The following is a 14,910-nucleotide window of genomic DNA, read 5'->3' as shown; positions in this document are numbered from 1 at the left end:
TCTCTTAAAAGCTCAATAATAATTTATCTTCCCCCTTGATTCAAAAGCCAAACTGAGGATAATCATAAATAATGGATTTGTGTTCATTGACTCTTTAAGTAATAAAATAATAATAACTATAATGTATATACAAATTAATACAAAAAAGATAGTTGACTAGAGAAGGTGGTTTTTAAATTTCATAGTAGTTTTTTTTTGTTATCATTAGTTGACCTAACAACGAAGATAATACTAACTATTTAGTAGATTAATTACATGTAACGAAGGGAAAGCAGATTTGTGTTGGCTTTTTTTTTTTTTTTTTTAAATTCGAAGAAGCAAATGGAACAATAGAGAGATAGTGATCCAGAAAAAAAGAAGCAAAAACGCATTATATGCTCCATTTCCCCACAACGTGATTAATGGACACACCCACACACTTAGTCATCTCCATGTGTTACAAATTTACAATTCTTTTTCGTTTTTTTGGTTCAATGCTAAAAAAAGATGTGTGAACTTCTTTATTTTTTCTGATTTTGACCCTTACTTTTCACTTTGGTCTACTTTAGTCCATCCGTTCACCCACCTTACCAAGTAAGCCCCGTTACCTTTTTCTTTAAAGTCAAAAACAACCCCCAACCATCTCTCTATATATATACTTAAAACGACTTTATCTTCTTCACAAACCACAACAACACACTCTCACCAATACTATCATTCTTCTTCTTCAGATTCAAAAAAAAAAAGATCTCATAACCACAATGGATTGGTTCTCATGGCTCTCCAGGACGAGTCTTGAAGCTTCTCTTATCTACGAGTACGGTCTCTCTTTCTCAAACAACGAGCTCGAGTACGAGGACATCGCTTACTTTAACCACGAGTTTCTCCAGAGCATGGGGATCTCAATCGCTAAACACCGCCTCGAGATCTTGAAGCTAGCTCGCCGTGATCGAAAACATTCTCCGCTCACTGCTCGTTCCATCTTCAGAGTCTTGACTGCGATCAAGAAGACCGGGAAATGCTTCTCCCAGTACGTCCGGGCCTGGATCCGACGAGAGGAGTCGTCTCGGGCACTCGTGGTTGTGTCCAGCAGCAACGGGAACGGGAGATATTGGAAAGGAGCGTTGCTGAAGAGGAAGAAGAGATCGGCGATGTCTAGCAGTAATAGCGGAAAGGAAGAGAGACTTTTGTTGACGAATGGGACTCCTCCTCCTCCTCCTCTGCCATGTAGGCTCCATAGCTTCTCCAATCCCAAGGTTTCCGATTGCTGCGACGATGATACTTATTGGGGGAATTACAAAGATGTTGAGGATATTAAATGGGATTCTAATGTTTCAGAACCTCAAACCCACTTGAGATCTCCAAACTACTCCTTTTGTTTCTCTATGATGATGATGGTGAGGAATGTGGTTTTTGTTTTAGGGTTGTTCTTCCATCACTGATCTGAGTTCGAGTGTGTGATTATGTTTGTTAGGCTGATTAGTTTTGTTGATTGACAATTATATACTTAAAAAATGATTCTCTTTTTCCCCCTTTATTTGCCTTTTCATTTAGTATTGGCTTTGTTCTTTAAAGTCTTGAGAACAAATTCATATGTTGTAACTTGTAAAGATGTGTTCATTACAATTTAATATCTAAATACAAGAGGTTGTTTACTTGTGTCTCTTGTTTCCGTTTTTATCTGTTAAAGTTGGATCAGTGACTGTGGTAACACAAACATCAAACAGTAAGTAGACACAAAACAACATTACAACCACATCAAGAAGCCGATACAACTAGGTTCTTCCAACCGGTTTTTGGCCGGTTATAGACGAATAACACAAATCTTAGAATACAAATCCAAACAAACAAAAAATATGCAGCATGATACAATAGGAGCCTATAATTATGAAAATTAGATAATAGCATCTATGATTTATATTATATATTTCTTTCGTCTAGACAGTCTCTTCTCGCTCTCTGGATATATCAATGACCTGTTGATTGCGGCTGCAACCGGAAAGAGCCAGAAGCATACAGAGCTTGATACACCGGACGAATTCTCACCGTCAAAATAACGCTCAGCAGAGTTCCAAGCCCACAAACTCCGGCTAGAACCAAAAACGTTACTCGGAAGCAGTCGGGACCAAGGCAGGTCATATTCCCTTGCTTTTCAGCCTCCTTGTCATAGATGTGTCCGGCGAGAAAGGCCGAGAATATGGTTGCACCAAGCGGGTTTCCCAGGAGTATGAAGTTGAAGTTGATTCCAAAATGTCTCAGACCAAATAGCTCCGAGATGGTGGCGATAGACAAGAACTGAAACCCCATGGCTACCCCGATCAGAGCAGTCGCAACGTAAATGGTGAGGTCGCTAGCGGTGGCGAAGAGGAGGAATGTGAACACCATAACTAGCTGCGCGGCTCCCATCCATAGTGTTCTTGGAAGCGTTCTTGACCTAAGAGGCAAAAAAGGAGAATCATATGAGTCACGGTTCTTTCCCAGAAAGAAACAGAGAGATTCGTTTAGAAAAAAGAGAGATACTTACTTCACGAAGTGCTCAGAAATGGCACCTGAAGCAAGACGGCCTATGAAGTTGAAGAAGCTGAAGAGGCAGAGGAGAATTGTAGTGTCCTTAATACCAAAAGCAAGACCGATCTGTGCCAAGTTGTTGGAGACTGTAACGCCTGAACCCATGCCGAGGAAGTATACAAACCAAAGGAGCCAGAAATCTGCCTTGACAAAAGCTTGGTCGAGCTTGAAATCCTCACCTCTCCTTGGTTTTCTCTTCTTCTTCACTGCACCTTCTCCTTGAGCGAGAAGTATTTCCATATCCGACTCATCATCTCCCTCAAAGATAGGTCCAAGGTTTGAAGCTGAGGTAGAAGGTGTCAGCAACGGCTCTTCATGGCTACCTTCTTCTTTGGCTATATTGTCTGACGAACCCAGTGGAGAGCTCTTGGCATTCGAACGGAAAAGTGTCATCTTGATGGGAACCGCAAGAGGTGCCAACAAAAGCAACACCATGATAGCCACAAGAACATATTTGAGTATGCTTGGCAGTATAAACACCTCACTCAATACAGTCGTCACAACAAGATAAGCAGCAAAAACTATACTAGTGGCAAGCAGAAAAGCGAAATACATGGGCTCAGAAGGGTCTTCACCGGTAGCCGGAATACAGGGGCGGATGAAATACATCACAGTCAAGCAAATCACGGGAATGCCAATCGTAAGAAACAGAAGCAGATTAGTAGCAGAATGGTGAAGCACCATACTGAACAAGACAGTGAATGCACAACCACTGATCCCAATATAGCCTTTGAGAAGTCCAGCCACAGGGCCTCGGCTCAAAGGAAAGTTCCTCATATTGGTGACAAGAGATGCTGTACCGAACCATGAGTTGCTATTGGTGGCTATAGCTAGAGCAATAAACAGCTGTCATCAACAATAACAACAATACTAGTCTTGTGAGTTCAGTGACATATAGTTTATAAATCTGATCCATGAGACTAAAGATCTAAACTTGATTCAAAGGGCACACACTAATCGACATTTTTATGCAAATCTTAGGGTTTAGAAAGATGGTGGTGGTTGATCTTACCAGCCAGAAAGGCAAACCATGAACGATTTGGCTGACGGAGAGCCAAAGAACACCGAAGCCAAGGAAACAAGAGGAAGCGCCGATGAGGAGCATCGACCAAGGAGGAAACTTGTTACTGGCGTAGCCTGGAAGTAGGCCCATGTTTTCACCCAGATCACAAGCGACGCCGAGGATGGTGACCTGTTGCTGGCTAAAACCCAAAACCGATTTGAGAGCCGATGAGTAAAGCGGGAACGTCGAACCACTTCCCGCCGACGTCTGAACCCACGCGGCTGCCGCTAATCCCACCCACGGTGGTCGGCTTCCCGATTTCTCCGTCAGTTTCGTCATCTCCTCCGATCGATCTATCTAATCTCTCTCTCTCTCTCTCTTTCTCTCTCTGGGAAGTGCTTTGCTTTTAAAGCAATGGATGATGGAAACAGAGGAGATGAATCACTCACTCTCTTCTTTTACTTTATTGTTTGGTGTGTTTCTATATAAAGCCTTCAAGTAATATCTTCAATATTATTTTAATTTTGTAAAGTGTTATCAATTCGAGAACAAAAGCGTGATTCGCAAGAGGTTTTATTAACATTACTTTTCAAATTAACCAATGTTTAACTCTTTTAAAAAAATCCAAGAAAATTCATAGTATTCCAATATGACAACCTAAATTTTGTTTTATTCCTAATTGTATTTCTGGCTTAAAATCATTAAATAAAAACCTTCGGACTTCAGTTATAAGTGCATTAGCCAATCAAATACTATTGTTGTCTTTTTGGATGTTCTTTTGTTCCAAAAAGACATAGGATTTAATTGGCATAGTTCTGAATTTGTATATTATATGTAGTTATGTTAAGCGAAACAGAATAAAATTGTTGTTTTGTTAAGATTTGGTGCTTCGAACACGTGAGGTCATTTGACTATGACTTCGTTCCCCGTGGACGGCCCGATGCATGACTTTGGGTATTGTGGCATTGATCTTAACGATCCCATTTCTCTATTACTTTAGTACTCCACAACTTTTATTTTACGATGTACACTACTATACAAGTATATCCTTCCTAGGAAAGGATTCACACTAGGCCTAATTCACACAGAGCATCGAGTCAAAAACCAGCAAATCTAAGATTTTATTAGGTGACACTGACAATAATATATCAGAATGGGAGCCTAACTTTTTTGTTTTGTTTTGTTTTGTTTTGTTTTTGACTGCTATTATTGACCCTAACTAATACGCAAAAAAAATCTTACCTGTTTCGATTTCGAGAGAAAAAAAATACTATAGTAATAATTTGAAACGGCAGGGACACCTATTAGTTGTGCACATACAGATCATGCACGTGAGAATATTACATTCGTCGTACTATGATAAGGTATGGTTTCATGCCCAACTAGTCGTAATCTTTACTTACATTTAATTTTGGGGTCCGACGACGACGTTTCTTTCTCAAAATCATTAAATGGCTTTACTGATTTGAAACCTACTCTGCTACTGCTAGCTAGTCATATCGACCATAGAATTGTTCAACATGTTTTTTTTTCTCACCTCAATCAATATACGTAGATAAACTGGAAAAAGAAACAGTCATACAAGTTAATATTTTCCAAACCAGTCAAAACAAACATCAATAGCTACCTAATGAAGTAAGTTATTATCCTAAATCAGTTTGTTGATTTGTAAATTCCTCACTGAGTAACATATATAAAAAAGGGATCAAACAAATTCATTCTATACGATTTTATTTTTAAAAGCATACCATTGACGTTTTCAGAAAAAAAAAAAAAGAGGTGACAGTATGATGGGCTCACTCAATAGTATGTGCTGGCTCCAGTAATTAAATTAAAATCTATTCATCTGGATCATAGACTTTTTGGTATGAGATCGGTGACGTCTTTCTCTGACGAAAATCAACCAGAAGATAAGTGAGAACATGACTGCACCAGAGAGCGAGGCGAGTCCTGCGTAGATCCACTGGCTGGTGATGCTGAGTCCAGGGCAGTTCTTGGTCGTTATGTCTCTGAAGGTGTCTCGTACGAAAGTACAGTCCGCTATACTAGCCAAGAAGGGACCGTAATGGTCCAAAGTGAACCCGACGTTTATTGCACCCATCATCTGGTCGTATGAAGCTGGAGTTAACCTACCCTGCGTTATGCATATTCCTTCTGCGTTCACTTGGCACACATAACCTTTGTAAACCTATTTACCAAAACATTAAAAAAAATTGAGACAACAACGTTAACATTTTATCACTCGTGGGGAAATGTGTTTTAGTTTATATGTATATATACCTGGGAAGCATTGGCTAGGAGGATTTCGTCCGGGGCACAAGGTCGCGGCTTATGATTTTGGTCGAGCGGGTTACAGAGAAGAGGAACGAGTGGACCGGACTGGTTGTGGTAGAAAGGAACATTAGGTGGGAACATTGACCGTGTACGCATTGGTCATATCAACGGCCATAACAGTCATAGTCTTGGTTATATCCAAAGTCTCTCCAATGGTTTTAGGATCTAAACATGGAAGAAGTTGGCTCAATGCCGAATCTGCAGCTGGATCATGCACCCATTGGTCCATAGCCATACACGTGTCCGCAACCACACTGTTTTAACTACCATCATTAGTTCGAATCCGGAAAAAAAGAAAGATATTTGGTTAGCTAGATCAAGTGATGATGAAAAAGTTTTGATTACTTGTGGAAAACGAGGAAGATGGCACTGAGGAGGATTGTTGCTGTGACGAGAATCCAACCCAGAATTACCAATCTGATAATTAAAACATTCATTATAAAACATTACATCTGCATATGATATATATAATATGACAACGGTAGTGTAAGTGTGTAACTCACAGGTATACAAGAACTCGCAGTCCACAGAACGAAAACACTGTTTCAGACGAAAAAACAGATACAATCAATTATAGTATTGAGATCAAAATAAGTTTAATTTAAAGATGATTGGGACTTACAGAGGCCGAGGAATGCAACTAAAAGCATAACACCAGCAATCACGTTTAACACATATCTCCTGAATAAAACGAATTTGAGTCTAAGTAAATAAACAAAACAGAGGTTCTATATAATTTAGCTTGTGACGCAAGGCGTCTGGCTAGTGAATACTTACACAGGGTTTAGTGCACCCGTGAGATAACGAATAGTCTGGTTAGCGACACGGTCAGGGTAAGTGATGTTAGACATCTTGATCATGTTGTTGAAATGATCGATGTTACCTCTAAACTCGGGAGGAAACAGGTTATGCCCATCGAGCTGAATGTCTTTAGCAGATTGAATCGAGTCCCATAAGCTCGTAAGCTTAGTCAAAACTCCAGTTGCTTGTCTCACAATGTACATAAAAGTATTCTCTACGCTACCGTAGAACTCGTTTTGCCCAGTGTACAGCATCGCAGACCCAATCCTGAACACAAACAACATCTCTCTTTTGAAATTACACAAAATTTGATGAGGTAACAACCAGTTAATGCGTTTTAATTGGAGCTTACACGGCGGCGATGGTGAAAAGCAGGAGGAAGACGAGAGAGAGGGTGTAGCAGACGCGAGAGTAGCCGTAGTTCCGGCGGCCACAGCCGCAGCAGCAACAACAGAGGCATGAGCAGACGAGGAAGAGTCCAAGCAATACGAACCAGACGATGGCTATGACTATGAATGGCACTGCAGAAAATCCAACGGACTGAACAAGAAACATAATAATAATCATTAAGAATTTTTGTGTGTTAGAATGGCGTTTTCGTGCTACTAAATTGCTCATTCCTACAACGAACATCAGATTTTTCTTTAGTTCAATTTTGGCCCGATACTATTATTTTTAACATGATTTACCCCAAAGCCTACTCATATTTTAATTTAATAAACGTTTCAAATCTTTTCGTTAACTCGAATCATATTACGGTTTAGCCCCATATTTCTCCTTACTTTTGTTTTTTGCCTGAAACTCTCTCTTTCTACAAGATTTATCCCAAATCAAATTTAATAGTCTAAACGCCTCTAAAATAATTTAAGGGTTTCGAGGCAGTTCATCATATATATTGGAAGAGCATATGAAGAAGGTTTTTTAATTTTATCATCCAAATGCTCTCATATCCTATCTTCCTGTAAGGTCTGATTTGAAACATTTCCCAAGCATATAACTCTAAAATATTAATATATATTAAAATCATTTTAAATAATTAATTTATTTTGTAAAAATAGAAAATTATGATTTCATAAAAGATAAATTTATTTGTTATAAGATAATATATGAGAAACTACTTAATGTTATTATTTAAAATAATATAATAATTTATTTAATACATTAAAATATTAATGTGGATATAATGTTTATAATATATATTATTGTTTTATTTTAGTTTAATCTATTATATTATATATATTTTAAAAATTTATTGAAATTAAAAATGCAAATATAGATATAAACTTTTATAAAAAATTATAATATATATTAATTACAAATAATTAATGTGTTACATTAGAAATATATAATTAAAAATTATTAAATTATACATTTATATATATAACAATTTATTAAATGTAAAATATATTTTTAAAAAATTAAATAGCAATGAGTGATAATTAATTTTAATAATGAAACACATTTAAATTATATTTTTTAATTAAGGTGCATATGAGTTATATTACTGCATATGCACCTTAATGCTTATGCTGCATAATGCTAATGGTCTGTGGTTCCAATCAATAGTGGCTGTTCCTTAACACCATTTTTTTTCTAATTTTACATAAGCTGTTCATCAGACATATTATCGAAGATTCAATTTGACATTTTGAACATTGAAATAGAAATTTAAGGGAAATGAATTAAAAGACTCACGGCGATGTAATGAGGATTGGTAACGTTCCAACCACCGGAATAAATATTGAAATGGTTGAGAGGGTCAGGTCGCCGTGTCCTCTCCGCGGCTAACACCAATGTCCCATTCCCTCCTTCCAAAATTTGCCTCCTCACTCCTAAAAATCATTTTCTTTAAATTCGTAAACAAATACAGTATTGTTTTGTTATCATTATTAAAAAAAAAAGGGAAGTGAAGAACCTTGTAATGAGGTTGAAGATGGACGACGATGGTGACAAGAAGAAGAAGAAGAAACCAAACTCGACGAGACCAGAAGCACAACGGCGATCAGGAGGAGACGCCGGTGACCATGATACGACGGCGTTTCGCTATAAACCATTATCCTTCCTATAAAAATCTGTTTTGTTATTGTTTTTTTTGGGTTGGTTTCGTTTCTAATTTCTGAAAATCTAAAAAAAGAGTTTTATCTATCGAAAATCAAACGTATGAATAAGAATCTTTTAATTCTTGAGGAAATCAAGGATTAAGAAGATGAAACGATACTGTTCCCTTATTTAGATTTTTTTCTTTTCAATTTTTTCTCCATCCATTGTTACTTTTATTAGTGTTTTTTTATAGCTATATTAATTACTATTCAAACTCTAATTGGCTGTGAGCTAATTAATATGTCCATTTGTAATCGAAAGGAAAAGAAAACAAGTTAAAACAGTCCACGCGGTTTCTCTTCCCAGTAAAAAATGTAAAAATGTCTACAAATTAAAAATCCGACTAAATCATAAATTTTGAAAATGAAATTTGTTGAATACTATATACAGGATATATATTGTTCAGCGTCGACTTGGATTCCTCAGAAACGGAGAATGGCATTAATTACAATTAAAATGGAGTTGATTACTTGAATGGCATATTTTGTTCAGCGTCGACTCTTAATTTTTTTTAGAAAACTGAAATTCACATTAATCATCTGTCCTATTCTTTAGTTCAAAAAATTTCAAATACAATAAAACTGTTTCGCTCAAGTCTGATGGTTTTTCACTTATCGGCTTGCTCCATCCTGCATTTCCAACTTCCAAGAGAATGAACAGATGATCAAAACAAGTGCAAACTAGAAAATTCACCGTGAAAAGAGTCTTCACTCTTGAAAAGACACTGGATCTCTTCTCAACTTATACGTATACATGTAGCCATCACCTCTTCCAAAATCCAATCTTCAGATTATGGCTTTCGAGACGACACACACACACACCACCCACCACATTCCTTAAAATCCAATGAAACTCAGTGTTTCCTCCTCAGGTTTGAGCTGAGACGTGTGCAATTTATGGCAAAGATGATATACCTTTGGGGAGATTTCTTCAATACAGGACGCATATCACCAGAAGCTACCTCTATCGCTTCATGCCTGTTTTGAACACATAACCAAAGAGTTTCTGTTTCTTAAATAGAGTTACCTATCTATTATCAACAACCAGCGTTTCGTCCAAGGACTTTTCTACCAACTCAGGCCTTCTCCTTGGAGATAGCCCTCTTTCCATCATTTCCTCCTCATATTCCCTAGCCATATCCAACATTCCTTTCTGAATCAAAGCATCAATCACAGCGTTATAAGCAGCTGTATCAGGAGTATCCCCAGACTCTTTCATCGTCTTCCACACATGTAAAACCGGCTGAAGAAACCCCCATCTCTCAAACTTCCTCATCAGCATCACATAAGTATCCATCTTTGGCCTCACTCCACTCCTTATCATCCTCCCAAACAGGCTAAGGATCTCACTCGGTTTCTCCAGACGGGCAAAGAGGCACATGTAAGTAATCGAATCCGGTTGACATCCTCCTTTCTTAGACATCTCATCAAGCATCTGATACGCGTCCCTCAGCCTCCCGTCTTCACACAGAAGTTTAATGATAGTGTTATGCGTCGCAACGTTAGGCTCGCAGCCTCTTTCCCTCATCTCCCGAAACACCCTGATACCAAATTCAACACCCTGAGAGACTCCAATGGCGCGGATCACAGTGTTATACGCAACCACATCGAGCTTTATCCTTCTACTCTTCATCTCCTTAAACAATTTCACAGCTTTCCAAGGTTTACCACTCTTGCACATAATATCCATGTAAATAGAATACGAAAACAAATCCTTACCAACACCTTCAGAATCCATCTTCTCCCAATACTCCTTGCATTTACCCCACCATCCCAATTTAGACCAGCCACGAAGAATCAGATTATGAATCTTTGTATTACTAATACGAAAACCATTACCAATCATCATCACATTCTTCCCAAAACAAAGCTCCTCAGCTTCGACCACATGTTTATGCTCGCAAAGCGCATCGACCAGGTTATAAAAAGATGTTTCGTCTCTCAGATTAAAACCATCCAACTTATCATACGCATCAATAGCCTCCTGAACAAGATGAGCCGTCACATAACGCTTAAAGACTATACGAAACGTAACATGATTCGGAACAGATTCCGGGTTTAAGACCATCCGGTTGATCAATCCCCAAGAAGTTTCGAACTCGAAATACTTACCCAGAATGTCAATCATCCGATTAAACGTCTCGGTGGTGTGTCTGAATCCGGATTCTTTCTCGACCCAATTGAAAAACTCCAACGCTTTTTGCCAATCGTTGCTGTAACATGTGAGTGCGTCGCATACTGTTTTCTGATCGTAACTGGACTGGTCCTCTTCCTTGCATCGAAGCTTCTCATCTGAAATGGGGATTCCAGATAGAAGCCGAACGGAGCAATGAGAAGCAATCCGAACTCGATTGAATCGTCGCAACAACAGCATCTCTTTTTTTTGTTTTCCCTCTCCGCTTTCAAAAGACGAAATTAGGGTTTATCTTGACCCGAATACCCGTTTTGAAACCCGCAATTAAGTTTTGACCCGATCGATTACAACACATTTGGACTTGTGGAGTTGTAAAATATTTGGACAGTTGGGCCGATATCTCTTTTTAAATATGTACAGATCCCTCTTATTGGCCCATACTTAGCCTCTGATTTGTGACGATCAATATGGCTTTTAGTAAATTATCCAATAAAAATTATATATTAAATTTAGTAGAAGTAAAAATATTAATTCAGTATATAAAACTCAGTAATCAAATAACAGTAAAAATATTAATTCATTAACAATAAAATAAAAGAAAAATTTAACCAGTAAATATATTATTCTAAATAACAAAACATATTACAAACTTTACACTAATTAAAAATATGATTATTACAAAAATATTACAAATTTATGTGATGTTATTAGAGGGACTTATTTGATCGCATTGAAATGTTTGGTGTTTATTCGAAAAATAAATATCCTGGTGAAGTTAATGACGTGTCAGTAGAGCGAGAGATCTCCGTCTCGACGCCGCAGTTAGTAAAAGCACGAGACTCTCGACTCGTTTCTTTGGCGGCAAGACTTGATGAAGCCTTCAACTTCAACCGTTATCGCCGGTGAAGAATCGGTAGTTTCACCGCCGGTTGCAAGCGTTTCCGGTGAATCGTCTCTCTCCGATATGACTCAGACAGTTCATTTTTCCTCTGGAAACCCTAGAATCGGCGAGACTCGCGGCGTCATGCATCTATTTTCCGATGATGCCGTTTCGTCGTCTTCTTCCTCCTCCTCCTCCTCCTCGAATCTCCCTGTAAGATTTCCCCTCTTTTTATGATTCAAATCACTCTGAGATGTATTCCTTCTTCCGTTTGATTGTTCCACCGGAATTATATGTTTGAATCTGGAATCGTTTTGTTGTCATATAGATTGGAAGAAACCCTCTCGTTTGCGTTCTTGGGGTGCCCAACCATATGACATATGCAGATTTTTGCCAGTTCTGCGGCTCCTTCATTCAGCACATACTAGAGATGCGAACAGTGAGGTAAAAATGGAAAAATCAAATCTCTTAATGGCGCTGTAGATCTTTCTTTTGCTATAGATTGTGGTTTCCATCTGGTTGTTTCTGGTATTACAGGAGTGTAATAATTTTATCAGCAAAAAAAACTGTGTTCTATTTCGTTCTGATATGTATACTTTGGATGGGGAGATGAGGAGTTAGTTTGCTTTTTTTCTGGGCTTTTGATCTTCACAGGAATGATGGCATTGAAAATAGATACAGCATTTTGATAAGGTTTGATAGTCAGGAATCTACCGATACATTCTACCAGCATTTTAGAGGGAAACAATTCAATTCTCTCGAGGTATGCTTTTGTTTCAGACATCCTAATCCTATGTGAGCTGTATATGAAACCAACTGTAGTCTTGTGATTGATAAGTCGCTGCCAAATCTGTGCAGCAAGATGTATGTCGACTGCTTTTTACTCTAGATGTTCAGTTTACCGGTTATAGTGGATCTATTGACCATACACAGCCTTCTGCTGCTGGCCCGATAGAGCAACCTACTTGCCCAGTTTGTCTTGGTAAATTCTTAACCTTAATTATTCAAACTTATGCAAAAAAATATGGCTTAGTCTAGCTCTAGAAAGTGTAAATATAGGTATTGGTACTTTGACAGGATCTCTGGTGTCATGTATTATTGGCTATGTTTGGTTTCAGATAGACTGGACCAAGACACTGGTGGCATTCTTACAACCATGTGCAATCATTCCTTCCATTGTTCATGTATTTCTAATTGGCCAGATTCTTCTTGTCCAGTAAGGGTCTTTTAGCATTTTCATGTTGTTTTGATCTTGTGTCAGTTTTCTTCATGTATCTTTATGGGGTGTTGTTTTTGTTTTCAGGTTTGTCGATATTGCCAACAGCAACCTGAAAATTCAGTATGTTGTGTTTGCCAAACAACAGAGAATCTATGGATGTGTGTTATCTGTGGGGTTGTTGGCTGAGGGAGGTATGGATTGCACTTTTTATTGCAATCAGCACGGAGACATGTTTCCGTCTCGTTTGTTCAAAGTTAACCAATTTGCTTTGTTATATATTTATCGTAGGTACAAGGGAGGACATGCCAGAAGGCATTGGGAGGAGACAGAACATTGCTATTCACTTGAGCTTGAAACACAGCGTGTTTGGGATTATGCTGGTGACAATTATGTTCACCGGCTTATTCAATCCAAAACTGATGGCAAGCTAGTTGAGTTAAATTCTCATGGTAGTCTGAGCAAGGATGGTTGTGGAAGCTGTGAATATCCTGACAGTGGAATGACTGATGCTCTCTTGAACAGCAAAGTGGACATGGTAGTCCTTTTGTTTCATGTTTTATCATTCTCGTGCTCAACTGTATTCTTAACTTAATTTAGTGTCTCGTCATTTTCTTTTTCAAACCACAGATCATTAGTGAGTACAACGAACTTCTTCAGGCACAACTAGAGAATCAAAAACAAGTAAGCACCTATCATGTTTGCCTTTTGGTGTCTCGATAACTACCAGTCTTTTGTAGTTTTCATTGTCTGATTTTAATTCTGTCTATCAAAGGGATTGAGAATTTTTTTTTTCCTCGTTTCCTCTCCTATTAGTATTTTGAAAAGTTGCTACAAAATGTGAAAGAGGAAACGGAACAGAAAGTCTCAGAAGCTGCGAGCAAGGCAATAAGCCAGAGACTGCAGAAGCTGCAGACCAGGCGTGACAGATGTGTCAAAGAGAAGCAATTTCTTGAAGACGTGAGTATCTAGCTTTCATTTTGAAAGTTTTTCTTGATGGCATATTTACAAAGCAACATTTACTTACATTTCAGTAGAGGATTGACTTGTTGTTTTCATAATGTGTAGTTGAACGAAAATCTCGTGAAAAATAAGGACGTATGGAGAAACAAGATTACAGAAATGGAAGAAAGGTATTCATCTATCCAGCACAATTTCCATGACATTGTGAATATTCTAGCCTGTGAGACCAGGGTCCAGTTGTGACATACTGTGCAATGAGTGTTATTTTTCATTGATGGAAACTTCCCTTTGGTTTAGGGAGAAGAAGGCAGTTCGGGCAAAGGATGAAAAGATTCAGGCCTTAGAGGAACAGGTAAAGAAACATCAATAGACAATACGACCTGCGTATTGGTTATATAGTAAAACACGTACTAAATATGTTATGTACACTTTCAGCTTGGAAAACTAATGGCCCAAATGGATGGTGAAAGAGAGGTCTCACAGGTCAAGGACAGTACCGTCTTGCCCATATCCACCAATACATCTTCCTCTGGGTCTGGGGATGCAAGTAAAAAGAAGAGTGACAGAAGAAAGGGTTAGATCAAGATTCAGACTCAAATATCTAGAACCAATCTCATTAAGGCTAGTAGACTAAAGTTCAAGCAAACGGCAGCGGGAGACTAGATTTAACCATTCATTCATGTTATGTGTGCTATGAGAATTTTAGAGAAATGTTGGGGTTTTCGTATCAACCTGATGGAACTTTATTCTCCACCTTTGTCCATATACAGTGGCTAATATCATATTTCAGTATCGTGTTTGCACTTTTGCACCTATCATGTTTATCTTTGTATATAGCTTGAGAGATATATAATGTTTTTGGAGACTATCGAAAATGAGATCATAAACATGAAATGTAAACCAGTAGCGAAAACTATTTGAGGCTAAAATCTT

At 38.1% G+C, this 14,910-nt stretch overlaps 2 protein-coding genes and 3 pseudogenes across 7 annotated transcripts; 2 read left to right on the top strand and 3 right to left on the bottom strand.

Annotated features, from left to right (window-relative positions):
- Positions 1-662: 662 nt before the first annotated feature.
- LOC104703385 (uncharacterized) lies at positions 663-1,511 on the top strand (annotated as a pseudogene).
- Positions 1,512-1,706: 195 nt separating this feature from the next.
- LOC104703384 (protein NUCLEAR FUSION DEFECTIVE 4) lies at positions 1,707-4,094 on the bottom strand. Its single transcript, XM_087459842.1, has 3 exons — positions 3,560-4,094; positions 2,504-3,393; positions 1,707-2,413 (listed from the first exon to the last, which is right to left on the bottom strand). The coding sequence occupies exons 1-3, from the start codon at positions 3,887-3,889 to the stop codon at positions 1,948-1,950; spliced, it is 1,686 nt and encodes a 561-aa protein (XP_087315968.1). The 5' UTR covers positions 3,890-4,094; the 3' UTR covers positions 1,707-1,947.
- A 1,155-nt stretch (positions 4,095-5,249) lies between these two features.
- LOC104703383 (uncharacterized) lies at positions 5,250-8,998 on the bottom strand (annotated as a pseudogene). Its single transcript, XR_015562587.1, has 9 exons — positions 8,601-8,998; positions 8,381-8,517; positions 7,038-7,225; positions 6,662-6,952; positions 6,507-6,565; positions 6,388-6,424; positions 6,230-6,301; positions 5,831-6,138; positions 5,250-5,738 (listed from the first exon to the last, which is right to left on the bottom strand). The product of XR_015562587.1 is annotated as an uncharacterized LOC104703383 (transcript).
- A 65-nt stretch (positions 8,999-9,063) lies between these two features.
- LOC104703381 (pentatricopeptide repeat-containing protein At1g80550, mitochondrial) lies at positions 9,064-11,266 on the bottom strand. Of its 4 annotated transcripts, XM_087459841.1 has the most exons (3): positions 10,897-11,182; positions 10,504-10,768; positions 9,389-10,420 (listed from the first exon to the last, which is right to left on the bottom strand). In XM_087459841.1, the coding sequence occupies exon 3, from the start codon at positions 10,415-10,417 to the stop codon at positions 9,812-9,814; it is 606 nt and encodes a 201-aa protein (XP_087315967.1). In that variant the 5' UTR covers positions 10,418-10,420; positions 10,504-10,768; positions 10,897-11,182; the 3' UTR covers positions 9,389-9,811. The 4 variants fall into 4 exon arrangements, with proteins under 4 accessions (XP_087315965.1, XP_087315964.1, XP_087315967.1 ...); XM_087459839.1 differs by having other exon boundaries at positions 9,064-10,768; positions 10,897-11,266; XM_087459840.1 differs by having other exon boundaries at positions 10,504-11,182.
- A 379-nt stretch (positions 11,267-11,645) lies between these two features.
- LOC104703380 (BRAP2 RING ZnF UBP domain-containing protein 2-like) lies at positions 11,646-14,782 on the top strand (annotated as a pseudogene). Its single transcript, XR_015562586.1, has 12 exons — positions 11,646-12,011; positions 12,127-12,242; positions 12,453-12,561; positions 12,657-12,780; positions 12,917-13,014; positions 13,102-13,208; positions 13,306-13,552; positions 13,645-13,698; positions 13,831-13,974; positions 14,083-14,147; positions 14,275-14,329; positions 14,413-14,782. The product of XR_015562586.1 is annotated as a BRAP2 RING ZnF UBP domain-containing protein 2-like (transcript).
- Positions 14,783-14,910: the final 128 nt, after the last annotated feature.

The sequence above is a fragment of the Camelina sativa genome, chromosome 7 (genome assembly GCF_030686135.1).
Source record: "Camelina sativa cultivar CO46 ecotype springtype chromosome 7, ASM3068613v1".
In the NCBI taxonomy this organism is placed as follows: Eukaryota; Viridiplantae; Streptophyta; class Magnoliopsida; order Brassicales; family Brassicaceae; genus Camelina; species Camelina sativa.
This window is presented reverse-complemented; position numbering and strand designations above follow the sequence as displayed.

What these genes read in the sequence shown, in the direction of transcription:
- LOC104703381 (XM_087459838.1), bottom strand. Translation starts at nt 11,158, where the DNA reads ATGCTGTTGTTGCGACGATTCAATCGAGTTCGGATTGCTTCTCATTGC.
- LOC104703384 (XM_087459842.1), bottom strand. Translation starts at nt 3,889, where the DNA reads ATGACGAAACTGACGGAGAAATCGGGAAGCCGACCACCGTGGGTGGGA. An exon ending in ATGGTTTGCCTTTCTGGCTG is followed by an intron (nt 3,394 to 3,559) that starts GTAAGATCAACC and finishes TGTTGATGACAG; the next exon opens with CTGTTTATTGCTCTAGCTAT. An exon ending in ATTTCTGAGCACTTCGTGAA is followed by an intron (nt 2,414 to 2,503) that starts GTAAGTATCTCT and finishes TTTGCCTCTTAG; the next exon opens with GTCAAGAACGCTTCCAAGAA.